At 38.7% G+C, this 26623-nt stretch overlaps 1 protein-coding gene across 2 annotated transcripts in view; it reads left to right on the top strand.

Annotated features, from left to right (window-relative positions):
* adamts7 (a disintegrin-like and metallopeptidase (reprolysin type) with thrombospondin type 1 motif, 7) overlaps positions 1-26623 on the top strand; it is a 154169-nt gene that overhangs the window by 15581 nt on the left and 111965 nt on the right. For both annotated transcript variants that reach the window (XM_015040163.1, XM_015040164.1), the window contains exons 3-4: positions 13516-13699; positions 18190-18389. In XM_015040163.1, coding sequence (XP_014895649.1) covers positions 13516-13699; positions 18190-18389 — 384 coding nt within the window. The remainder of the gene's footprint in view (positions 1-13515; positions 13700-18189; positions 18390-26623) is intronic.

Consider the following 26623-nt stretch of genomic DNA (forward strand, 5'->3'; position numbering starts at 1 on the left):
AGGGGCTTCTCCTCTGATGCTTTGCCAGACTTTCACTGTTGCTGCATCCAGCAGTGGTGTCTGTGCGTATCTGTTTTGTTTGTCCTCAGCAGGTTAGTTACGGACCCAGCTGGTTTAAAAAATAAAAAAAGGTTGCGTTGCCTCATCAGCCATGATTAGAATAATCAATTTCCTCCTCATGAAGAAGCCAGAGTTGCATTTTTAGAATCTTTTGGGAAAAGGAGAGAGGAGGAGAAACTGATGGTGTCTTGGTAAATATATCAGACGGTTGAGTGTCAAAACGATATTTTTTAAACTGATTTATTGAAACTTTAATGATTTAAAAAAACTATTGGCTGCACAAATTATAACTTGATATGGATTTTAAAAATGTAGACGGTGTTAATATCTTATGTACAGAGAGGACAATATTTATACTCCACTATTAATATCTTATTACATTCTTTTAGCAGCTTGCGCCTCAACATTTATGCTGCATGTTAATGTCATTACAGAAAGTTGGCCTTCTTTATAAAACCACTTCTGATATGTTTTTGGATCATTGCTCTTTTACACCAACCACATAGGCTGTAGGTTTAAAGTTGAAGAAGAAGAATTTGTAGGCAGTCATCATTATTAATATTTCATCCTCTGTATGTGGTGCACTAGCATCAGTGACACCAAACCGGCCCCGGAGCGTGATGCCATCACCACCACCAGGTCTACAGGGTTTGAAAGCCTGCAGCCAAGACGGTTCAAAACCTCTCGACTGAACGTGAAACTTTCTCCAGAAATCTTTGGGCGTTCTGTCAAACCCAGAGATATCAGATGTAAAAGATTGATTTTTTTTTTTATCCCCCCCTGACCCCCTCGCCCTCTCTGCATCTTTCATGATGGTGCGACAGGATTTTTAGCAGAAGCTGTTGTTGTTTATCTCTGAATAACCTCAACTAATGCAGTTGGAATCTGTTTGTAAAATTCGACTCACGTGCAAATATTGTAAAAGTTATTGCACCTGTCGGTCATAAAGCCCTTCGAATTTAGAAAAGGATTAGCTCAAGTAAATTAGAAGAATATCTAAATTGAAGGCGGTTAATCCAAAGGAGGGAAGGAAAATTCTTGTAAGACAACAGATTTCGTTTTTATTGTTGTAAGGACAGCAAATTAACATTTCAAAGATGTGCCATTTACTTTTGCAGGACTGACTCAGGACAAATAGACAATTTTGTCTTCAAATTATTCCTCTACTTAAGGAAGACACAGACTCCCATCCTTGTGTCTTAACTTGATCCACCTTTTATTCTTGTTCTACCTGTAAAGGTTGATTAGAAATAATTAAATGCTACTTCAGAACCGTTCCTTCATGATTTATCTGTCATCTAATTCAGTCTTGTTTTAATATGAAAGCTTATCAAGTATAATCTGAATCACTCATCATATACTCAGTTCCACCAGGAGAATCAGGTTTAGAAGAACTAAACCTTCACAAAGCAGGTTTAGTTCTAGTAATGTTGGGTTTAGTTCTTCACTAAAAAAATTCACAGTTTTGTATGTAGATGGTTTCTAATAAATCAAGAATCTAAAGTGTGCTTAGACATTTTAGATTTATATAAGACTGTGATGAAATTATTTCTTTTTATTTTTTGTGAGTTAATTAAAATTGTTCTGTTGCACTGAGCATATGCAACTGTGCAGAGCAGCTCAGCTCTGCATGCTGCTTTTGGATTAAAATAACAACCTTATTAAACAACGTTTCAAGTACTAGGGCTACTTTTTTAAAAAAAAATCACAATAATAATTAAAAAATCTGCAATGTTCTGAACGAAGCAGTTTTCTAAGGCTTAGATTTACTAAACGTTTCAGCCCACTGCAGGATAATGGCAAAGAAATACATCTCTTGTTCTCTGATCGCTTCTTTTATTCTTGGCTGGTTTTATTTGTTAAATATTTAAAAAAAAAAACTATTGAAAAAAGAAACGTTTGTATTCAAGCATCAGTTTGTATGTGTAATTGTTTTACATTGACTGAAAATCTTGACCTTTTTTTATTATTTTCTTTTTAATATACCTTTCACAAAACTTTAGTTGAACTCTTTTCTTAAATCGAACTTTTAAAAAGTATTGAGTAAGTTAAATCAACTACAATATAAATATGACATAACTTATAAGATAAAAACCGTAATCCAAATCCTATTTGCCTAATGTGAAAATATAGTTTGCACTTTTTAAATGAGGGACCAACTGTAAGAGGTTCAGTTTCAATTGGATCCTTTTCAGAGAGATTAATTGGGGCCAACCTGTTTGAAACTAAATCTGTGTCTTCTGTCAGGAAATGTTTATAAAACCATTTCTACAAAAAACAGAAGCGTAAAAACACTCGGGTTAAGCGTCAGGACAGCGATCCAAAGCACACCAGCACATCCGCTTCACAACGACGAGATAAAAATGCAGTTCAGGTTCTGAAGTGGCCCGATGAAAGTCCAGACTTGAATCTGATCTGGGTTCTGTGGCGTTGCCATTAAACGAGACTGTGAAGCTCCGAAACCGTTCAGTTTGGCTGAATTGATAATCTGCTAAGAAGAGTGGGACAGTGATGCAAAACACTGTCACTTATTACAAACGCAGATTTACTTTAACCTTAATACTGAAATGTGTTTGATGTAAAACAGTGCAGCTAAAACTCAATACCAGAAAAGATGTCGTTTTTCTTTTAGGTAACAAAAAACTTAAAACAATAATTTAGCAAATGAGAAAAAAAAAAAAAATTGAATCTCAGAAACACACACACCGTCTGAAATAGCTTGTTTTTGTTTGTTTTTTGCTCAGAGGATTCGACGTTTAGTTCTCATGGTCTGACATGTTGACATTATTCCACTGGCACTTGGGTCGCAAAGTTAAACTGCGTTGAGTTGACGGGAGTTCACCCTTCAACGCGTTTGGCGAGATAAGAGTGAGAAGCCAAGCGTGGGGCACTTTCTGCACATTTTAAATGTAAATCAACTTAATTCAAAATGCAGCTGGTGATTTCTGCTCCAATTAATCCAGCGCCATGTCTGCAGCCGGGGCTGCACGCAATTTAGCCACACCAAACTTAATGATTGTGTAGATTGCAAGCGATAGAGAGTCATTAAAAATTCACACAAGGCTAGGTATTCTGTTTTTTTTGTTTTTTTTTCCCTAAAGTCCACGCATGCCTTTGTTGGGAAGCTGCTCTCTGATGGCGTCCCTCTAACGAGGATGTTTTGGTAAATACTCTAAAAATGTCATTATTGCTTCAGTCCTTTTCAGACCCAAACGCTACGGATGGAAAATAACATACAGAGATCAGACGAAGGATTGTCGTCATGCTGTAATAATATTTCTTTGTATTAAATCTGCCCTCTAGCTATTGCATATTTTTGTCTGAAACATGCAAATGGGAGGATTTCAAATTACAGCGTCGGATTCAAACCTGCTATCAGTGGCTGTTAATATTCACGCAGCCTGCCTTCAAACGTCCAGTGTGAAACATTCTGGGCTGATCTCACTGCAGTGTCTGAAGTTACAACACTGAAATAATCTGTGAGCTGAAAGCAATATGCGTTGCTTGAGCTTTTTATGTATTTTGTCACATGTGGCAGAATGTGTAGTGGCTGTTTCAGTAATATCGACCAACACAAAGCGGGCCATGATTAGAATATTGGAGGAAAATGATTTTCACAAGTTTCTGAAAAGTGTCGTGAATACACAGTCACATTCAATATGACAGAATATGCCATTTGATGAACAGCCTTTTAAGTAGGTATTAAACATGGGATTGATTTTCATTAATCCCACATTATGGTTCTCTTGTTAGTTTTTTTTTTTTTTTTTTTTAATTGTTCTGAGGTATTCTAATCCTAAATCTCATATTTTCATTAGATGAAAATCATAATTTACAGAAACAGTGTGTGTAATTAACCTAGATAATGTTTCAGTCAGTAAATTCATGTGCAGAGTAATACTATTGAATATATCCTAATTCATTAAGTATGACTGAGCACCCAGACACAGTGTCTGGGAATGTCGGTCTTCATCGAGATCCCTTATCTGATTTTGGTTCGAATCCTAACTGGTCAGTTTCATCACACATAAGTAATTTGACTTTAAACCTTTGTAGCTCTGGTTATGTGTTCAGGGTCCATCGCCTCGGTCTCGTGAGGGAAGCCGCTTTCGAGGTTCTTGCTGCTTTTGTCTCGTTTTCTTCCAGGATTCCTCTGAGCTCGGCTGCATCCGCGTTTGCATCAACTCTGAAGAAAAGCGTGCCCAGAGCGTGATGCGGTCACCGACATGCCGCACCTTGAGAACGAGGTTTTCAGTTGGATGCACGTTGTGTGCTCCACGTGACGTTTGCCAATCTTTAGAGTGACCTCTTCCAGCTTTCTCCTTGCCGTTCTTTCGTAAACGAACACAGCTGTGTGGAGGCCTTGAATAATGGCTGTTCTGTTCCCTGGATGTCCTACTTTAAGCTGTGGTTCCCTGCAGCTCCACTGGGGTTACCTCTTGGCTGCTTTGGATGAATCCTCCGCCTGCCTGGCCTGTCTGTTTATGTGGACAAGCATGTCTCGCATGTTTGGGACTGTGCCGTACTCTTCTGTTTTGGAAACGATGACTGGAAGAATGCTTTAAGGTGCTGAGAGCCTGAGGTTTGGTTTAGTAACCTGACACGGTCTTAAAATTCTCCGTAACTTCATCCCTGAGCAGTCCGCTGTGCTCTTTTATCTTGATTGCTGTTTCCTCGTGTTCTCTAATAAACTTCCACAAACATCTGGTTTTACAGTGAGATTACATTACACACAGGTGGACTCTATTTGCTAATGGGGGATTTCTCAAGGCCATTCATTGCACTGGATGTTGTTTAACGATTTCAGAAATGTTTTATGAACCCTTTGTCTTTTTTTAAAAATGTATTTCATTGGAATATAGTGAGCTAGACTTACTATTGTACAACACGGTACAGTTTTTATTGTTTTATCTCTTTTTATGCTTCAGCTGCTGGATTGTTGTTGTTTAAAGAAACTCTTGTTTTCCAGGAGCCAGCTAATTGCCCGTTTACAAAAGCAGTCTTTGGAAACCGTCTGAGAACTTTTTTTATATACATATATATTTCCTGTCTCTCTCTCGCTTGAGTGTAAACTTTCTGTGGAGCAAACATGCTGTTAGAAATGGTCTTCAAAGCAAAGTAAGAAGCAGATGTACTTCCTGTTTGAGCACACCTCGTTTTCTTTCACTCTTAAAACGGAAATGCTTCTTTAGCAGTCCGTTATTTTTGACCTGCAGTTTATTAAAGTTTAGTTAAATAATTTGTTAAGCCAGTTGTCAGTTAAGAAAAAAAACATTTGCCTAATTGGTTAATATAAAACCAAGACATGTTTGGATATTTTATGAATTCTCCACTGCCTCGGGGCGTTTAGATGGTATAAAGCCTGAACGAAAGGTGTTTCCTACCATACGTAGCTCCAGCTCCTCGCCGACATGCCGTGATGCGTAATTTCGAAGTCTGTCTTACAGTTGCTTGGGTTCAGTGCATTTATGAAGTGTGTAGTCGATATAATATCGATTCCATATATTTGTTTGAGGAAACGTCTTTGCAGTTTGAGTGGAAGCAGTTCCCTGAGAGATTCATTTGGTTAACAATGGGTGTGTGCTGCCTGTGTTTATTTTAAAAGACGATTCCGGTGGGAAGGGTTTTGGAAATCAGACTTATCCACTTTAACATCCTGCTCAATTGCTCTGTGGATTCATTTTTCCCTGGAGTCCAAATCATTTTCTCCGTCCCAGCGAACAGTGATCTTTTCATATGGCAACATCTTTTGGACTGAATCTTAACTACTTGAAGGAGGACTAAGACCTTTAAAGGGGCAGATGCTCAAAGTAAAAAAAAAAAAAAAAAAAGGTGAATGTGGTGGAGGGGGCAACCATACAAAATAAAACTTAGAAAGATACTACACTAGTATAATTTATGCCAAGAACCACAGCTGTTGCATTGTTCAAATGGTGTAAGCATGCACTGAATTAAATTTTCAGACTCTCTTTATGTAAAAAACATTTAATTTGTTTAGGGCTAAAAAGATTGAGAATATTTGTCAACTAATTTAGTAACGGATTAATCGTTAACTGAAGCACACAGACCTAAAAATGCCCATTTGCTGAAAGATCAAAATACTCAGACCAGCAGTTAAGCAAAACCTGCACAAAAATTTATACATTTTAGATTTAAGATATTTATTTAAAAAAAACATTTGTCTGTAAATATGTTCTACCCAGAACTCCTCAAGTTTCAGGTTTAACTTCAAATTATGTAAAGAAAAACAAAAAACAAGCTTGTATTAAACCCAGTCTGCTGATGTATTATTTGCAACAGACGATCAAGCGGTCGCTTTACATTATACGATGTTTATTTTTGATTAAGAGGTATTAAATATTTACAAAATGAAAAGAATTTTTTCTCTAATTTAAAATCTGCAGAATGTGCCAATTTTTCCAATTTGTAGGCAGAATAATTGATGGAAGAATCAATTATCAAAATAATCATTCGCCCCACGTCTGTTCTGTTCTTTTTTACAATGACATTGAATTGTCTTGTTGCAGTAGGTCACTTTTGTTGCAACGTCACAGTGTCTTATTGCAATTAAATATTTTAATTTTATTTTGCTCCTTTCCTGATTTACATAAAAAGCTATAGAAGATAATGAATATGATCTATAACCTTTACTTTTACTTTATATCATTCTTTTTCACCCACCTTTTCTGGAATATGCGTAATAAGCACTTTTGCTTTTCCTGGCCTCCTTCGCAGGGCGACTTAGCAACGCAGCACAATATATTCTCGGCAAATTTCCCTTTTGTCAGATTTGAAATTGCGTGGCCAAACAACGAGGAGAACAGATGGCTATAATTTGGCTATTTCTGAAATACTACAGCATAGGTAAAATACTTTGCAAATACATAATGTATGTATTTTGTGGACTGTAAAAGTCCACAAAATAGTAAGCCGGAATATTAAGATACATTAACTAATGTTCATAAATCTGCAGGATTAGTGCTTTCTCTCTTTCCACTGAGGGATCGGTAATGTGAACTGTTGCTCTGAGCCGTTTTGGTTTTTAATTGGCAGAGACTGAGGTGCCATCTGTATCACCTCTGCTGTACTGGTTCTGTTTAATGACAAGAGCTGAATTGACAGGTGTAGCTGCTGATTTACCACTTAATCTCTGTTATAGCCCCTCAGAGAGCTACAGGGTGTTTAAAGACAGAATGAGGTTAAGCAACTTACCTGAGCGAGACTCTCTTTTAAGAATAGCTGGGGTCAGACCTGAAGACGGTTCTTGTACAGTTCCTTGTATTATGAACTGCGTAAAGTGTTTGATGTGGCCACACTCATTAAAGACGGTCTGCTATGCAACCACGGCGATGTTTGGGCCGTCTGAAAATAAAATCAAAATTTGTGCATTTCGTATATCTGTTCTCTCAGAGAGATTACATTTCTTCTTTCTCTCGTCACTCGTGGAACAGCTTCATCACAATCCCATTTGTGAAGTCTAACATTTCTCACTTTAGACTTCAGTAATGATACAAGCAGATAGGCACAAGATAAAATAAGAGAGTAACACTACAGCCAAGGCTTATGTTTCTGACCGTAAGACCTGCAACCCAAATTTGAAACATTACAGTTTGATTTAAGATCCTCAATCTCGACATCATCCTCAAGTTGAACTGTAGTTTATTGTGCAAAGCTTCAAAGGTGACATGAATGAGCAGAAACATAGCCACCAAAACATGTAGACTCAATCAGGGTGTGTCCAACATTCAACGCTTTCAGAAATCCAATTACTCCCCCCGTTTATCTGTCAGTTGCTCACAGCTACATCTGTAAGAAAGTTCACCTAAGGCAAATGTTAATCAGTCCGCCTAAAATAAACATGTTGTGATAAAACTAGAAAGGCGTGAGCTGCGATAGAGGCGGATCAAAAAGTACCTCCAGTTCCTCAGCTTCCTTCTCTTTTTCCGTCATTTTTGCACATCGATCAAACCGTAAAGCACATATGTGATGGTTTAAAATCCCTACTGCAGTCAATTTGCAGCCTGTTGGGTGGCCGCAGAATATTAAGTGGCATGTAAAGTTACCTGCAGACGCCTCCACGGCATGTTTGGATTCCGGCGTTGTCTCTACTCGCCAGTAATCACCCCTGGGTGACCAACGTCTCTCAGTGACTTATAAGCTATAGCTCGACTTTGTTTACTTTGCTTCTTGCTCCTCTGGCAGAGCTCAGGCTGCCAGCTGGATCCAAAAACCCACATAAGAACACATTTGATCTCACTGAGGACGACGGTTGATTTATGCTGTCACTCTGAAGCCAGATTTGAGCCTGGGAGCTGATAGTAAAAATACACACATACCTGGAAATTCATTCTCTGCAACTTCCATTCTAATTTTTTCGTATGTTACAAAACTTTACACGGAGAGACTTTAACCCTCCGTCATCTTCCTGTTTCTGCTCAGACTGTCAGCCTCTGCTGGATGCACCAGCTGGAGCAGCACAAACTTTATGTTTCCTTCTTTATAATGAACAATTTAAAGTAGAGGGGGAAAAAAAAGCATTTGATTTAATTTTCAAAATGTTGAGATTTACCTGTAATATCTGAAAAGTTTTACCAGATGTTTTCTAAGCTGTAGCTTAGTGAGTAGATGTGTTCAGATGAGCAGTGGGGTTTAGAGCAGGTAGCTCAGATGTTACCATCTGTTCAGGGAGTTTTTTCTTTTCTTTTTTTTGTTCTTGTAGGTTTGTTTGAGGTGGAGCAGATTCCTAAACACAATGCACAAATCTTCTGAAATGTCTCCGTCATCATTTATCTCTAGAGGAAATCAATCTGTTGTTTTTGGTCATTTCGTTTCTCCGTGCTGGTGCGTACATACTCTGTGTCCAAAGAAATGAACACAATTCTGAAACCAAGTCACAAATAGTAAAAGCAGAAATTGATCTTAGGATTTCTTAATAGAACTGTCTTGATTTCAGGTATTTGTACTGGCCTTTTATCTTAGTTCAGTTTGTTTAGAAAAAAATGGGACAATGCATATTAACATTTGCATGTAAATACATGTTATTATAGTGAAGTTGCTAATTTGCATCTCTAGCCCCACTTCCCGGTTGGAGAAAAAAGCAAATATTACACTACTAAGTAGAAAGTGTATAAAATTGGTTAAGAATATATGAACAATTATTCATATGTTTTAATATTTTCCTCTGCGATCCAGGAGTCCAGAAAAATGGCTTCACTCATACTGTACAGCTATTTAGAATAGCAGTAAATTTAAATAAAACTTTGACATCCATGCCAAATGATTTGTAAATCGTGGATTTTTTGAGGTCACAAATAACTTTTCCCAACCAGAGCCTGAAATAGATCAAAAATTTATGTAGCAGAATTTAATGGCTTTGATATGAATTTTTGCAGCTGGGACCAATGCTCACAGAATCTACAAAATAATTACTCAGAGCTGTAATGATTTCCTAGGGTTGACAAACAACCTAAGGATTAAGGCAGAGAAACAACCAATCAGAGCCAGGAGATGGGACTTGCTGTCAATCACCCTCGTGTACTCACTGCTCACTCCCTCCATCTTGCTCTCGGCTTCCCCATACAGGAGCCTGATGCTCAGGCTCGTTAGCATGACCACTGATGATGGTGGATAAACAGATTTCCTGTAACGGTAAGTTATTTTTCTGCCATTAGCACATTGAGCATGGTTGACAGAGCCGAGTCCGTCCTCCTGGCTCTGATTGGTTGCTTCTGACCGGGAGCGGAATATTTCCACAGATACAAGAAAAACAGGAAGGAGGCAGAGGAGCTCGATTTGTTTTTTGTTTTTTTCACAGATTCTACCTACTGCTACACTGAATACAGTTTTAACAAAAACATAAAAGAAAATATGAAACATATTTATAAAAGTTACAAACTGCAGCTTTAAGAACTTGACTTCTAACAGAAGTAAAAAATGTTATTTGACTTCCAGCCATTTCTTGTTATGCCCTGCATACAGTATCAAGCACCTTAAAACTGTTTAAATATGTCTGGGTGTTGGGATAGTTGGAGAAACCTAATTGCAGTGTGAAGGCTATTATGACTTCTGCACTCCCCGTCATCAAAATAGGTTTTCCTTGCTGACTTCCTGTTCTCTCCATCCCAGTACTGACACCGGATAAAACACATCTGCACCATTCCGGCTCTTAGAAATGAAAAGCCTTATTGTGAAGAGATTCCCCCCAAACCTCACTAAGACACTTGAAACTTGTTGACAGTGTAGCTTAAAAATGGATCATGGATATTTTCCTGTTTACCCCCTACTTATAAAAATGTATCTTTCCATCAAAAATGAAAACTTCTAAGAGGAGACACCTTATGCTTGTAACTTTTGGGTCATGCCAGGAATACTATCCACTAAGAACTCTGCTGCATTAAACGATGCAGACTTCAACAGCGGCGCAGAGATAAGTCGGCATTTACAAACACTTGTGGCACACCAACAAGTGGAGAGCGTGAAGGCGTTTTTTTTTGTTGTTGTTTTTTTTCCCCTTTTACTGCAGAAGAAACGAGAACAGCATTTATTTAGCATTTGTTTTTGATATGATTTCATTCCACCTGTCGCTCATTGCATCAGTCCGGGCATCACAGATGCCTTTTTTATTTTTTTTAAACCGTTGTCTTTACTTATAAACACACAACACTCCAACAGAGGAACGCATAACATGTCCAGTGGAAGGAATCCAGCCTGATCTTTAATACAAATGTTGAAATGTTTTCCATTTCACTTGAGTAACTTTTGATGCTAGATGGCATGTAGGTTTAATATAAGAACAAAAGGATCTTCTCTACTAAACCCAGCTATAAAGACTCCTCTGATGTGTCTAATGCATAAGATCTTTAAATGACCTTCTTAACACGCTCGTATCACATTTCTGCTACTCCTGTGTGTCTCTGAATCTGTTGGTGACGCGAGTCGCCGTCCCTCGCGCACCGTTCAGCGTTCACCTTGTAGTCCGTTTAGTATGCCAGCCCTCCTGTCTGAGCTCCACGGGAGCTCCTTGACAGCTGAAGGAGAGTTAACCGGAGCAGGCGATGGACGGGAATTAAATATAAGGCCAGGATGGTCAGAAGGAAAAGAAGAAAAGTGGCCGTTGATATTGTTTTCTGCTGTCCCTGTCACTGTAATTTATGGTGCGGAAATTTAGCTTTTGTAGTTGTGTTTTTCCATTCTTTATCAGGGTTCCTGAGGTTTGCCGATCACAAACTGCTTTGATTGTCATCTTTCATATAATTGTAGAAAAATCAGTCTGTATTGCATGCTATCAGGTCTCCTCTACCTTATAGGTGCTTTTACAAGACAATGTTTACAGTTTATTGGTAAAAACTTGTATTGCGTTTTTGTAATCTGACAGTGAAAGTGTTAGAAATATCCAGGTTTCAATCTGAGTACACTAGGAAGAAAACCAAATTCTCCTGTTGAGAAACACCAATGCCACTTTGACGACTGTCATGAGTGTCAAGATGGGCTGGAGCTTACAGATGGAGGGACTGTTCTGCTGTTTGTCTTTGCACAATCTCTGGATTGTCAGGGGGTCCTGGGTCTCATCTCATCGACTCCTCAGCTTATCCTGCTGGTTTTCTATAGGATTTAGTCCTGGGGATGATTGACATGGCTATGGAAGAAGGTTATTTGTTTCTGAACTATTGCTGCTGATTTTATTTTTATTTTATTCATATTTTGAAAGATTAACTTGTTGAGAAACAAATCATCCACCACTTTGAGTGTTCTGGCATAAGTCATCAGATAGTCGTGTAAAATGTTCTGGGGTCTCTGGCTAAGCACAAAACCTTGGCCTGTCTGTGAAGCCAGCATTAGCATGGGTCTGCTTATATGTTTGACACGTCAAAGTTAAAGCTCAGAGAAACAGAAGTCATTTTGGGAATGTTTCTCTACCCGTCATATATTTGCGTATTACATGTGTTCAACAAATGCTTCTTTCTATAAGTTGGCCATTTGGGTCAGAAGACTGACTAAAAAGGCATAATTAAAAAACAAACTAAAACTTTTTTTATACGAAAATGTGGTTTTATTACAAACTGTAGCTTAAATTTGAAGATTTTAGGCAATCAAAAGGCAACTACTTGATATGATGGGTCTTGGTAAAACATATTCATTAGCTACATTTACACTTAAAAAAGATAAACTCCCAAAATTACAAAACTATCTCTGACACTAGTTATTTTTGTGGGGGAACAATAATTATGTGTCGTATGCATTTTTTTTAAAATAAAACCCTCTAAAATTTTTCTATTCCTACTGCCTACATTAAAATGGAATTGCCTTTTTTTTTTTTTTTTTTTTTAGCTAAGACCAATAAAACCAGTAATAACTGAATGGTTTTATTTAGTTTTCAAAATGGAAAAATAAGTAATGTTTTCATTTGGTGTACAATCGAGTTTTATGAAGAAACAAAAACGTTAAAACCTCTCAAATACGTTCTGGTTCCCGCCGAGTATTCTCTTCCAAGAAAGGAGGTGCTGTGAAGGCCGCGGGTCCCTCTGTGGCTCCTGAGGCCTGGAAAGCCTGAAAGCTGTCAAGATCACCGACTTTCAGTTGCACTTAGCTGTCATTAACCCATTCAAGCCTGATGCACTTATCGGTGACTCTTAGCTTTTAACCTCACAGAAATGGCCACCTAGCATCATTTTCAAAGCGAAAAAGCAAAGTCAATAATTTACAATAATAGGTGAGGCGTTAGCTTTTCAAAAGCATGACATTTCCCCAGCAGACAGTTTTTGGTTTTCTGTATAGCATAGGTTATGTTAGGATTCATTTTGCTATTAAAAAAAATAGTTTTCTGGTTTTATGCCACAATTTGAGATTAAACGTATGACTCCATCAAGCTTCCCGACTCGTTTCTGTTATCAGGCTTGAAAGAAAATAGTCTGAACCTCGTAGAACTTTGAAAATAGAGCTGGAAATGGTAACATATATGTAGATATTTTCATAAACAAGAGTGATTGTATTCAATGCAGTATGGCGATTATGTTGTAATTGTCAGATTTTTATTAAAACACATAAAAATAATAACTTCCTTTAAAGCTTCCTGAGTTGTGGTGTTTTTACAATTTCATTGACTGAATATTCCTTTTAAGCTTAATACGCTATTTGTGATGATGATTAATTGAGTTTTGATGAAAAATTACCATAATTCTTGTATTGTCATACCCACTCATAAATATGCATCGTTTCATTGAATGGGACCGTAACAAAAAACCAAATTTCCTCTGCCTTGTATGCCATACTAAGAATGCCACCCAAGCTTTTCATGGTAACCCGGTTCAATATTTGACTCAAATTGTCCTCCTTTTTGCACAACTACACACTCCACTGATGTTTTAGATTTTGCTCACAGATCCTGTGGAAGACATTTTCATGAATGGTCTTGTTAAATCCAACGTCCTGAATGTTTCCGTTTTCTTATTTCTGCAGACCGGGCTGTTTAAGTTGTCTGACGAGGAGTTTTTCATTCAGCCTCTGGAGAAGTCCAGCGCTGAGACCTCAGCACCTCAGGCCCACGCCATCTACAAACGCCACGCGTCTCCTCCTGTCCGCCGTCCAGTCATCCAGCCCGTCTCAGGGAAACCGGGCCTCAACGGCACCTGTGGAAACCAAAGTAAATCATGAGTCATGCATTTTTATTTGACATTATTCCGATTTCACCCAGTTGAATTTGCGGTGGGAGATTAGACCTTAACATTGTCGGATTGTTTCAGGAACAATCTAAAGATGCAGGCAACATCATGCAGAAAGAGTTTTACTCGCGGATTAATCCGCTGATGCTGATCTGTGTGAATCAAAAGGACGCCTGCTTTATCCTCTCTCTTTCTGCAGCTCATCGCAGGGTAATAATTGGCTCCAGTCTGAGGAATAATATACATATATACGCTCATATATCAGCTGTTTAAAATTCTGAGCTGACTGAACTTGACTTTGAAGGATGGTTTAAAAACCTTGGGAGATTAAACAGATTTTTTTTATTACTATTTAGCCAGTACATTCAGGGAGCCTTTTTTGTCAGTCATTTCAGTTTAAGATGTTGAAAATTTGGAGATTCCAATTACAGCTACATGAATGATTTCTTTAAAAATATGCATCACACAAACTAGACTTTAAAAAAAAAAAGTATATATGTGTATATAACCGAATGTGATCATTATTAATATTTCTCTGGGCTTTTACAACGCTCCTTCTGATTTTGGCAGCTTTCTTTCTGTCCTCTATCTGACCTGAACACAATATTGAGCAACTTAAGCTTACCAAAGTTTGGGTAGAGGACAAGTCCTGTATAAAATAAGCTTCTGGAGTTAAAAAAAAAAAAAGAACTGCCTACAGCAAAAAAAGAGAAAGATCCCTCAACACAGGACCCTAGAGATTCATCGTGATTCACTTGTTGTTGCTATATACAAAGTTTTCAGCTATTGGCTCTTTGGGATTCCCTGTTTTTGATCTAAAATACTTTTTTCTGTCTCAACAGTTTGGTTCCACATATATTCAACCAATCATATAGAACCAAACTGTCTTACCAAGCAAGGTTTTATTAGCCCTAGTGGGCTTTATTTGAGTGGTCAGACAGGAAAGTGGGTAAAGAGAGAGAAGGGGGGGGGGCGGGGGAGGAAACGTGACAAAAGTCATCAGGCCAGGACTCAAACCTGTGACAACCGGTTCAAGGACCAAAGCCTCCATAGATGGGTTGTGCTTTGCGCCTGCGCCGCTGCTGAACCCCTTTGACACACTTTTCTATTATTCACTATTTTTGTGGCAGATAACCTCCTTGGGAAAGGGTCGGGTACTGACCCTGGACAACTGTTGATCATTATAAAGTCTTACTGGTTGAAAGTGAAATCTATAAGAAATGACGGATGATTCAAAACTTTTGCACAGTTCACAAGATACTCTGTTCAAAAAGAATTATACTTGTATCTCTTGTATTTACATCATTATGCTTTTTAAAATTGTTAAATGAACAGGTTTTTGCATATAAAGTTTTCAATAATCATTGCTGTCAAAATTTTAGATGTTTTTTTATTTCACTGGTTTTTCAGAGAATCTCTGGGCCGTCCTAGACGACCTCCCCGAAATGGATAAATGATTTTGAGTTTAGTAGATGGAGAAGCCCACTCTTCAACCTTCCCCCCCTTTTTCCTGGTGTATCTACTGAAAGATCCAGTTGGCCTTCTGTTTTGGACCATTACCATGCTGGAACGTTTAAATGCATCATATGCACAGAGTCTGGCCAGAAGTGCGAAAGTTTTTCTCCAGATGCTTTCCTTCAGTTTAAAAAAAAAAGATCTCTTTTTGGTTCAGACCTCTACACCATCAGTGGATCTCCCTCAGTGTGTCACAGTAGGAATCGTGTACTTTATGATGTGCATTTTGTTAAACTCTCTCCAAACGTAGCGTGACCATAATCTAAACATTTGACTCATCAAGGTTAGTGGGGGGTTTTTTCTGTGGTTTTTGGCAAGCTATAGGCAGGCAGCTCTCTGGCACTTGCATAGTAATAGTAGCTCTTTTTTCTTCAAGTTTCAGGTAGTTTTGATTCTTGAAATTGACATTTCTTTCTTATTCCAGTGATTTTTGTGTGCCTCTTTTTATCCTGAAGAACTTTCCTAACAATTGTGGCTGCAATTTGCCTTGCTTCACGACTGTGACCTTGTTTCAAAATGGTCTCTGTCCCTCCTCTAAGTTTGAACACTGCTGAATAGCATTCGCAATTCCTTAGATTTTTTTATTCTTTTTACGTATTTTTACTCTTTTCGAGCCCGTTTTCACGCAGATCGTTTGGTTATACTTTTACACATCTCATCGCTCAGAAACAGGCATGTTATAAGTGTGCAGGTGTCTCTGCCTGGAGCCATGAAGCCAAGAAACGGATCATGCGGACGGCCTTTAGTAGCTGTTTAAGTCCATGTGGCTCAACATGTGTGCAAATGATCAAATCGGGGTCATTTTGATAGTTTCTGTAATATTCCTACCTTATTGAAGCCTCGGCTCACAAAGCATTTTAAACTTTTCCATATATTACCTCTTTAACCATGTACTTTACATATAAAGTAGCTGTAGAAGGCCTGTACTGTTTTTACAGATCCTTTTATAAGTCTAGTATGAGATTAATGTAAGGCTCATCGTTTCTTTCCTCTTGTGTTTGTATTTAAAACAGCAGTCCATCTGCACTCTGGCTCACGAACAAAAAACAAAACAAAAAACAATTCAAGATTGATGCTTCCACCTCCAGGATTTGTAAAACCCCTGAGGAAATCTAATTTAAGTCCCTTTTTTGACTTCCATTACGCTTAAGCCATCATACCTGTATCGGCTTGACTAATCCACCGAAAAGGGATAACTTTATTAGCTGCTGTCTTGCTATAAATATTCTTTGCCAAATTTATTCTAAATCTGTCTTTAAGCTTAAGATTCGTTTCCGCTGTATCACTTTTTCAGCGAGCCCGTACTGTTCTCATTGATCCCTGAAGCACTGCTCGCAGCTGTTTGTCTATTTTAATGATTTTATTCCAGATATGCGGTTCGATGTGCTGCTGGTGTTCTTGGTCGTAACTCGTCCTTATTCATATGAATCTAACAAGCAGCTCCAAGACTGTTTACGTGCATTGTATGAAGCATTTTTGCTAATAATGTACAGAAAGTGTCCTTTGCAGAGTAAAAGGGTTAATTACTTTGTAGGGTAAGAAGGATGAGATGTTTATAAATGCCTTAAATATGTAAATTGTTCCATTTGATGTTGAACTTCTATCAACACAAAAAGGCATGCTGTTAAATAAATTCATGCTGCTCTGAGGTGTTGGGTATTTTGATTCTCATCATTTTACTGATAATTCAGTTTTGAGGCTCTGCTTTAAAATCACCTGATTTCTCATACAAAAAAAAAAAAAGAATGCTTAAAAGAAAAACATTTGTTTTTATTTCAAATATATATATGAAAAATTATCATTGTATTTTACAATGAATTAATTTAATTGTTGAAATAAAAATATCTAGATTTTCTTTTTCGATAAAATATTGGTAAAAATACAGTGATATGAATTTAGTCTGACATCGGCATCCACATGCTACACTGTTGTTGATTAGCAAACAAAAACAAAGCTGCTCCTAGAGAAACTAAGTACACCCTGTTTTAATAGGCTTAATTGTAAAGTGTTTTTGAGTGTCCAGAAAAGCGCTATACAAGTCTAATTTCATAAGAGTCATAGTATCTGTTAGGTATTTTCTATCAAAAACACCCAATTAGTAGAAGCAAGTAGCGAAACAGGAGTTCGGTTGGCTTGTCACTCTGGTTCACACAAGTGTGTGTTTACACAACGCCAAGTAGAAATGACGTTTCGCAATCACTTTAGATTCCTTGATTACTTGAGATTAGTTCTCAAGTAGAAAACACTCAAAACAATTGAAAACCTTCTCTGCAAGTTCACTACAGGCTGAGCCTAATTGGAACTCAAGAGCCGAGCTTTTAAGTTTATAGTCCTCAGTCGACATCTTTAACGGTGTTCAAGTCGGCAATTGCAAAAAAGTCTAAGTACGTCTGACTTTGTTTGGAGGGGTAGATGCCAACATAGATGAGTTAGCCACGAGGCATGGCACCTCTTCCCAACCACTGAGCACGGTGATGGAGTCAGTGAATATTTTGTTCATCTCAAAGGGAAATTAAATGTTGTAACATACGCCATCTAAGTTTTTTTTTTTTTTTTTTTTTAAGAGTTGTTGTCGATTCTGATGATTGTATGGAGAAAGGATCTCCTATAGCAGTCTGTAATACAGCAACAGACTGCTGTGTATGTAAGCTAATAAAGTTACATACACAACACTAAAACCAGGTTGTGTAACCTATTCAGCCATTGGGTGTATCATTTTTCAACATTCAGTGTGTCCACTTTGACTCGGATTTATTACATTCAACCTGGTAAAAGTGAGATCATTTTTTTTTTGTCCTTCAAATATTAGAAGTGAAAGGATGTCCACTTCCTTTATTTTGTCGTAACTTGCATCAGTTGGTAGGAAACGCTCTTCCGTCCAAAACCATAGAATAACCCAGACAGCTAAGCTCATGTCGGAGGATGTGTGAACACTCTGAAATCCTTGCGTCTCCAGATACCCTCCAGAGTGTTGAGGACATCGAGAGGCAGCGGGAGCGGTGGGAACGACGCCATCACAAGCGGAGGCACAGAATTCATCAGCGCTCTGTAAGCAGAGAGAAGTGGGTGGAGACTTTAGTGGTGGCGGATCCCAAAATGGTGGACCATCACGGGAGCAAAGCTGTGGAGGACTACGTCCTCGCCGTCATGAACATTGTGAGTATTTTACGTTTGACAGTTGGTACGTTTAGTACTTTGGGAAAATGACCAATTTGATTATGTGCGTCAAACTAGATTGTCTGGAAGCTTTTCATTCATCAATGCACCACCCAAGGCCTTCAGTGTTATTTAGAAACTAAAACGTCAATAAAAGTCATTTCATCCCTGCTGTACTTTAGTCAGATTGAGCTCAGGGGAAATGAACAGTCAAATCAACACTTGAATTAATAATTGAGAGTTTTTTGCAGCGTAGCACAGAGTATTATTTTAACTAAACGGGACTCCATCATCAGCTAATGTAGTTGCCATAATGTAGTGTTGATGCTTCTGTGCCTTTCTGTGTCATAATTGGTGCACATTAAAATGCCATCATCAAGATGCCAGAATCCAAGTGTCTCGTCAGGAAGTGGCCTGTAGCTTCAGGCTCTGCCATCGTCCCATAGTGCAATCTGCTGTAATTTCCTCCCCTGATAAACGACACACACAGCCGTTCAGCTTTACGCCTCATAGAGGTGTGATGCATATTTTACAGTGTTTTAACTGCTTTGGCGCCTGGTGGCAGGATGTTGCCACGTCTGCCGTATTTAAGATGGTAAATACAGAGCAGGCATTAAATTCAAATGAATGTGAAATTGCGCTTCGTGTTATTTAAACAAATTTTACATTTAACAAGTTATGTCATTATTTCTTTACATGGTTATTGAGAAGTTAAAGAGGAAATATTCTGTAAGATCAACTTTTTTGAGCTTTATATTATACTAGAATTTTATTCCCTCATCAGAAGCACATGTGCACTGCCTTGATTCTTCCAATCTCATTTGGCAACCATTCAGGGGTTCTTAAAAGCGTGTGAGCTCACAGAGCACCTCTTCCTCTCCCTCCACCTCGCCTTCCTCACTCAGCTTCTCCAGACTAGCGGCAGCAGCAATTGGCAAACCCCTGGTGGAACTGCGCATCTGCTGAGCTCATCATAGGATCTGCTTCTCAGTCCAATGCTCCTTAAAACTGTTGTCTTTAAAGTGGAGTGTTGGAAAGAGTAGCAGCTTCTTAAAGAGACAGAGGCCGAATTTCAAGGCGTCACAAAATCAAATGTCTTTGAAGTCATGTTTTATATATATTTATAACAACTGAATGCGATATAGTTGTTTCATTGTGCCAGAAAATGGCACCATGTGCCTTGAAAAAAGCAATGCCTCCCTTTCTGGTGGTGGCTGTAGTCTGACCTGTGCTAGCATCCACTTTGAAGGGCAGTCACTGTTTTCATGCAGACATCGACTCGTGGCCTCTGAAGAATTGTTGGTGTGAGACACTTTTTCCTGAATCCTGTTGGGGACAAAGGTCGGTCAGTCATTCAACAAAAACGACTCATGTTTATAATGGTTTATTTTACTTGGGGCCAATTTTGAAGGAGAATTATTATTTCAGTGGAATCAAATCTACATGTTTGTTTTTAACAGAGATATGCAAAGTATTGAATCGCAATCATCATCAGTGTAATTGTCTGCATATCATCTTAATCTTTAATGTGGAACATGCAAATATTCCGCATTAAAGATGGGCTAACGTAATAAACACTTAATGTACCACATATTTTTCCTCTCCTGCTAGAATTATATATAAATGCAATCGAAACAGACGCCTTTCTATATCTGGAGGCTGGTATTGGTGTGGCGCAGGGTGAGCAGACTGTGGATGTGGACTTTGGTCAATACAGGCAGGAAAACGCTGTGAGGTGAAGGTGGGAAGGTGGAGGGCTTCCCAGGGTCTTATGGTGGCCAAAACAAAAAGAGGCCCTAGACATGAATTCGACATTGATCAGTTTTGTTCGTGTTGGCGAGATGATCGATGTCAAGTTGCCACAGAGGAATTAGAAAAGCTACTCCGTGAGGAAAAGAAATGAGAACCTGCAGGAATAGCTCTCAATCCCAAGAATTAAGGGAAACGTGAAAGAACAAATCTTTAGTCAGTTCATAATAACCCACATTTGCACATAGCACAACTGCAAAGGAGTAGTGTGTCAAATAATGCAAAGACAAGTAAGGAGAAAACTGTGTGACTCCAGGGCATCCCCTTATTCTATAAGTGGAGTTCAAAGAGTTTTACTTTCAATTAAAAAAAAAAAAAAATCATAAGAGAAATTATGACATGATCATAAGAATATAAGATCAAAATACATGTATGCTGTGTTTGTTAGAGACATTGGCTTTGTTCTGGCCTTAATCTTGGCCTGCCAACACTGGGCTAAGAGACAGCTTGATAAATTGGCCCACTTAATCTGACAAATGTACGTTTAAAAGTTAAAAGGGACTGCTAAAGGCAATGAAGAAGACGAGTGGGGGTGTTGACATTCACAGCTGTTTTAGGCATTAAGGTTACACATTCTCACATCACAGGCAGAGCTTAGTCTCCCTGAAATGCAGAAGACTGCACTGTCTGTCTTTTTACAGGTTTTTATGGTATACGTGGTTCTGGTTGCCAGATGCTACAGCCTGCTGATAAACGACCGTGACAACGTTAGCAGCTCTGGGTGCGAGAGTGTACTACTGATCATAGCCTTGTGATACACTTACTCATTGATCTTGAGATAGAGCACTAAAGAAAGGTGAATTAGCCTTAATTGTCTTTCCAAGGATTGTCCATGAGACTACAGTGTATTTTCCTTATGATGTATTTTAAACAGAGAAACAGAGCTTTGTTTCTCTTTTTCTACCGAGAAGTATTGGTGTGCATTTAACTACATATCCCAATAGATTATTCTATGGTAAAATATTTTAAGTGAAGGAATAATTTCCTGATATGATTACCAGTAGTTAGTTTCTACTTTTGTTTGCCGAGAAGTATTGGTGTGCATTTAACTACATATCCCAATAGATTATTCTATGGTAAAATATTTTAAGTGAAGGAATAATTTCCTGATATGATTACCAGTAGTTAGTTTCTACTTTTATTTGACTGGAAACTGCATCTAAAAGCAGCCCAAGTGCTTAAAAAAATAAAATAAAAATCACCCAGACATTTTTTGGCAAAAAGTTTGTTTGTTGTTGTCTGGAAAATGAGTCATTTCAAAAACCTCCCGATTAAGTCACAAACTACGCACTGTGCTGTTACTAGCAACCCCAGTTACCTAGCAACTCAAGCTGAACTCCAGCCCATCTGGTCAGCTGGTTCTACTGCTATATGCGCTGTACAATGGCTGCTGGAAAAGACAAGTGCTTTGTTATTGACTTACTACCCAGAAACTGCTTGCAGCTTTCTCGTTGGTTATGCAGGAGGCTCTACTTCTGCTCTTCAAAGATGTACAAAATTGTGCAACTGTATGCAACCATTTTCATGTGTGAGTTGGAGGGGTGTGGTCAGCAGCAGCATATTTGGATTTAAAGTGACGAAAGGCCCTAAAACAGCTCATTCTGAATGGAGCTCAAAATTGTCAGACTAAAATCTCATCATCGAAGAATGGTTTTGCACACAAAATGTAATAGACATGTTTTGTATTGCCCAGAAACCTATCCTAACCTTTTCAAAGAAGCATAATAGGTCACCTTCGAGCATATAATAAAAGTTCAAAGAGACGCTCTGGTGGAGGCTTAATACAAGTTGCTGGTAGGCATTTCTAGGAGTTGAGCAGCAGAGGATCCAAGACTGGATGCATAACAAGAAAAAACGGCTGCAACCCCAGGATAGTAACGGAGGAGGAGCAGTTCCACCCCCGGCAGAGATGAGTGGCATTAAAAGGGAGAAAGAAGTGGAGAAAGAGAAGCAGGTACACAGAAACCCACCACTGACAGACTGCCTCATTCACAGAACATTCTGTCATCAACCTATGATGAGCCACTCTTTCAGCTGCTGCTCATCAAGCACTGATGAGCTTTCAGATATCGAACCGCCATCGTAAAACCAAATGAGGCACGGAGTGGAGCTCGGCGGGGTCGCAGCAAAGAAGCATCTTAAGGTTGAACACATAAATGTGTGTAAAACTTTTTTGATTTATTTTCTTTTTTTCTATTTTCAAGCATTGCTGCAACTGAAGAAGCTTCACTTGGCTGAAGTTCAGGGATCTGTTGTCTTGGTGCACTGTCTCGCCTTGTTCTTTTTTTTCTTTCTTCTTTTTTCTTCTTCTTTTCGCATAAAATCCCCTGACCATCTGGCTGCACAGCCCAGATATAATTACTACATCAAACTCTTGAGGTGCAACAGCAACTATACCATATCATAAATCAAATGATACAGCGAGGTGATTACAACGCGAGTCGAGGCGTGTTAACGCTGGCAGGTTGAATTCAACCCACTAAAAAAAAAAAAAAAAAAAAAAAAAAACAGACACCATGACATAGTGTCTAAATCCCTCCTTGATGTCTGAAAGAGGCTGAACTTTCTTCCTGTTATGAAGCACAGCATAGGAGATTGTTTCACATGGTCCTCAATTTGTTGACTCTTTAAAATTACGGTATGTCTTAATAAAAGTTACACTTTCTAGTTTTTTTTTTTTGTTTGTTTTTTTTTACATTAATGCAAGAAATGTGGTGTTTTAATAAATACTAGACCTAAATAACCAGAGGCGCACAAAATTGAATTGCATTCATTATTGCAGCCATGGTGGGAGCAATATAATTATCTCAAAGGACACGCTGGACGCAGTATTTGATAGGATATTACATTTGAGGTGTCAGACACCGCATTTTGATTACATAGCTCACTAGTTGGATCGGTCTTCATTCTCAGATGTTTATTGGCTAAGAAGCTGAGGGATGATAGATATTGTCATTGCAATTTTTTTAATCCATTGTCTTTCAAATAAATGAAATTATGCAGCTCTGTTCTTTACTTTAAACTAGTGAAGGCATTTCAATATTTTTGTTGAGGTAATTTTTCCAGCCATTTTCAACCTCAATGTAGCAATTTCAAGTTTTTTGTTTTTTTTGTTTTCATAATGTATGTAAAAAAATGAATATGAACTTTAATTTGATTTCAAGCCAGCAGTTCTGCTTTCTGATGGCTTGGTGTACCTTGTTAGTCCAGTGGCAGCCTTCGTCTCTCTAACTTCAGATCCTCACACAAGGTCCGCTGTTGCAGCTCATGTGGAGGGATGTTTTGTTGACAGGAGCCTGATCCGGTAGAAACCACCAGCAGGTTTTGTTATCTGTTGTTTTGGAACACAAAGCAGAGATCACACCTCATTCTACATTCCCATCAACAAGCCTTAAGCGCTGTAGACTTTCCAGTTCACAGCTCGGACCGCTCCTACAGAGCTGCTGCGTACAACAGCCAAAACCCCCCCCCAAAAAAAACAAACAACAAAAAACAAAAAACCCTGCTGCTTTGAAATGCTCTCCACTAGAGTCATTCAGCTGCAGAGGCAGACACAGGACTGCTGGGTTCACACAACAAAAATAGAGGTTTTAAAAGTCTGATTCCTCAGGTTAATCAACTTGTACACACACATATTTTTGAATGACGGTGGTGTGTGTAAGGGCTTTTTGTTTTTTTTAGCTTGGAGTAGAGGTTTACATCAAAACAGGAAAACATTCAAAGTTTTGTATTTTATGTAGCAAGTCATTTATGTCTCCTGGGAATGCCCTTGAAACCATTAAATAGAAAATACTCCTTAGTTTTGTCTTAAATATTTGACCTCTGTCCTACATTTATGGTAATTTCTAAGACTTCCTTCAAGACTTTGCAGTGTGACATTAAAAGTCATTTAGAACATTAATTAGCTTCTCGTGTGGAGAAAGAAAGCAACATGCTGCCGATTGCTACCACATAAACCCCTGAGTACGTGAAGGCAAACATCTTGAATTTGGCCGTCAAACACCATCTATAAGTAAAACCTGTTGAATTGAACCAGTGGATCCCCGTCTCTTTGACGTGTTCAGTGGAACTTGACTTCAAATTATTTTCAGAAAATCCACTTCCGTAAATGTATTTATTCGAAAGAAAATGCAGCTTAGAAAGCTGAAATAATTGTGCGCAATGCTGTTATACATATATTTGCAAAATAGCCAATCCAAGATCTAAATGTGGTTGTCTTAACAACAATCTATATCAGGTTTCAATTCATATTTAATCTACTGTGAAGTTTCTATGATTTTTAAAAAAATTTATTTTACACCTAATGGATTGCTATAAGCACTCTCCTCGTGTTTTGAAAACTGCGGCGCCGTCATATGAGTTGAGAGAACATCAGGAAGGGGAATTCATTGATGAAAAGGAGACGGTTTAACTGACTTAGCAGACGATTTTACACAGAGGAAGCAGGCATTATTCTCCACTTCCTCTCCTCGTTCTTGTTTGAGGTCTTTTAAAGCTTTGAACATTAAAGCGCCACACAATCCCGCTTTGCCATAACAATATATCAGAGCCTCAAGGGAAAGCAAGTTCTTTCTGGTATCTAAACAATAATGTCATCATCTTCCTCCGACACAGTTTGCTCCATTGTCTCATCACTGATGTTTGTCTTTGTGTGTACCAGCAGCGCGGCGCATACGTATTCTGGAGCCGTGCTCGTCCTGTGTGCTCACAGCGGCTTGACCAAAATGAGTCCCCCCCCCCCCCCCCCCCAACATCCTTCATATTGTGACCTGATGGTTAATTATTTTAGTCCCTCCAGGATGTTTAGGATCAATAAGTTTAATTAAAAGTGGCGGCCGAGGTAAATGACTCTCTAAAAAATTCTTGGGACACGATGTGGACTTCGAGACCAAAGTGCAAATGGTTTCTCTGCCCAATCAAAACGTGCCCACTGGGTTAAGCGGTACAAGTGGCTGTGGGACAAAAATAATTTCAACCAGTTCAAAATAACCTCCGCTCTGTCATAAATCTCGACGTAGAAACAATAGAAACTTTGACAGGGGGACGTGGATTAAAAATAGCCTAAATGCACATCCATTGTTACCGACTCCAGGGAAATCTGCGATGCTTGGAGCCGCATTCTGATTAACGTCTTCGTTTATGTCGAGACTGTCTCAAGCTGCGGATTCAACAACTTAATGTACACTTCCTGAATAACTGACCACGTTCCTCTCCTATATTAAGATGCAGGTGTTGGTTGCGCCAAATCAACGTCTCTCTTTTGCACCTGGGATTGAATCTGTTGCAGCTGCTAGCAGACACAAATTAAATTCAACATTGCTTTTTAAACTCTTACCGTGTTTCCCCGAAAGTAAGACGGTGTCTTACTTTCTTTTTATCCCCAAAAGCCCCACTATGTCTTACTTTCGGGATATGTCTTATATACCCACGGTGACGTATGGAGAGGGGGACGGCGCAGGCGTGGGCAGGAGGCGGCGCTCATTAAGATCAGAGGGAGGTGGCAGACACGGTGACGTATGGAGGGGGGACGGTGCGGACGTGGGCAGGAGGCGGCGCGCAGCTAGATGAGAGGTGTTTCCCCAAAAAGTAAGACATATGTCTTACTTTCGGGGTACGGCTTATATTAGCCGACCCCCCTGAAACCCCCGATACGTCTTACAATCAGGGGTGTCTTACTATCGGGGAAACACGGTAGTTCCACCCTTAAAGTATCAAACCAATTTCTTCGACTGAAATGTGCTTCTTGCATTTGTGCTGAACATGAAGGGCAAAAAATAAATAAAAATAGGACGTTGCATGTTTATGATCTTCAGCAATGTTGGGAGACTTTTAAAATATATGTTTTATTACTTTTTAATTCTCTGTATTTATTTGACATTGGACAAACTAATGTGCAGCGTTGATTATGGAGTGTGGACAAAAATGTCACGGTCACGACAAATCATCAGGTCTAGCAAACCCTCAACTCAGCTCCCCTCGATTTTGTATCATTTTTTTAATTTTTATATCATGTTTTAATTGGGAGGAGGGAAAAAAGGACAATGTACTCCTGGACATCTGTGGCGTTTGTTTGGAAAAGTTTGCACAGGCTTTAGGAGTCTGATTCCTTTCTCGATGGAACATGATCCCTCATTCTCTTTTATAAAAAAATTGTCAGTCCAGCTCCGGTTTGTAATTCTGCAGATGTTGTCCCAGTTCTCCATGTGATGTACGACAAAATGTATCTAAACATTCCTGCACACCCAAGGGAGTTTCTGAGCTTTCGTTCATTTTTTTGTGTAAATTAACATAGATTGGGCTAAAAAAACATAAATAAAAATGTGTAAAAGTTTCCATGTCTCTGTGGCACATTTAGCTTGTTTTTGTGAAAGAAAATCTAAGCTACTATGCTACAGTTTAGCATGTCGACTTTTTCCATGACCAAA

The sequence above is a fragment of the Poecilia latipinna genome, unplaced genomic scaffold, assembly GCF_001443285.1.
Source record: "Poecilia latipinna isolate Pla-1442-1.1 unplaced genomic scaffold, P_latipinna-1.0 Scaffold498, whole genome shotgun sequence".
Taxonomy (NCBI): domain Eukaryota; kingdom Metazoa; phylum Chordata; class Actinopteri; order Cyprinodontiformes; family Poeciliidae; genus Poecilia; species Poecilia latipinna.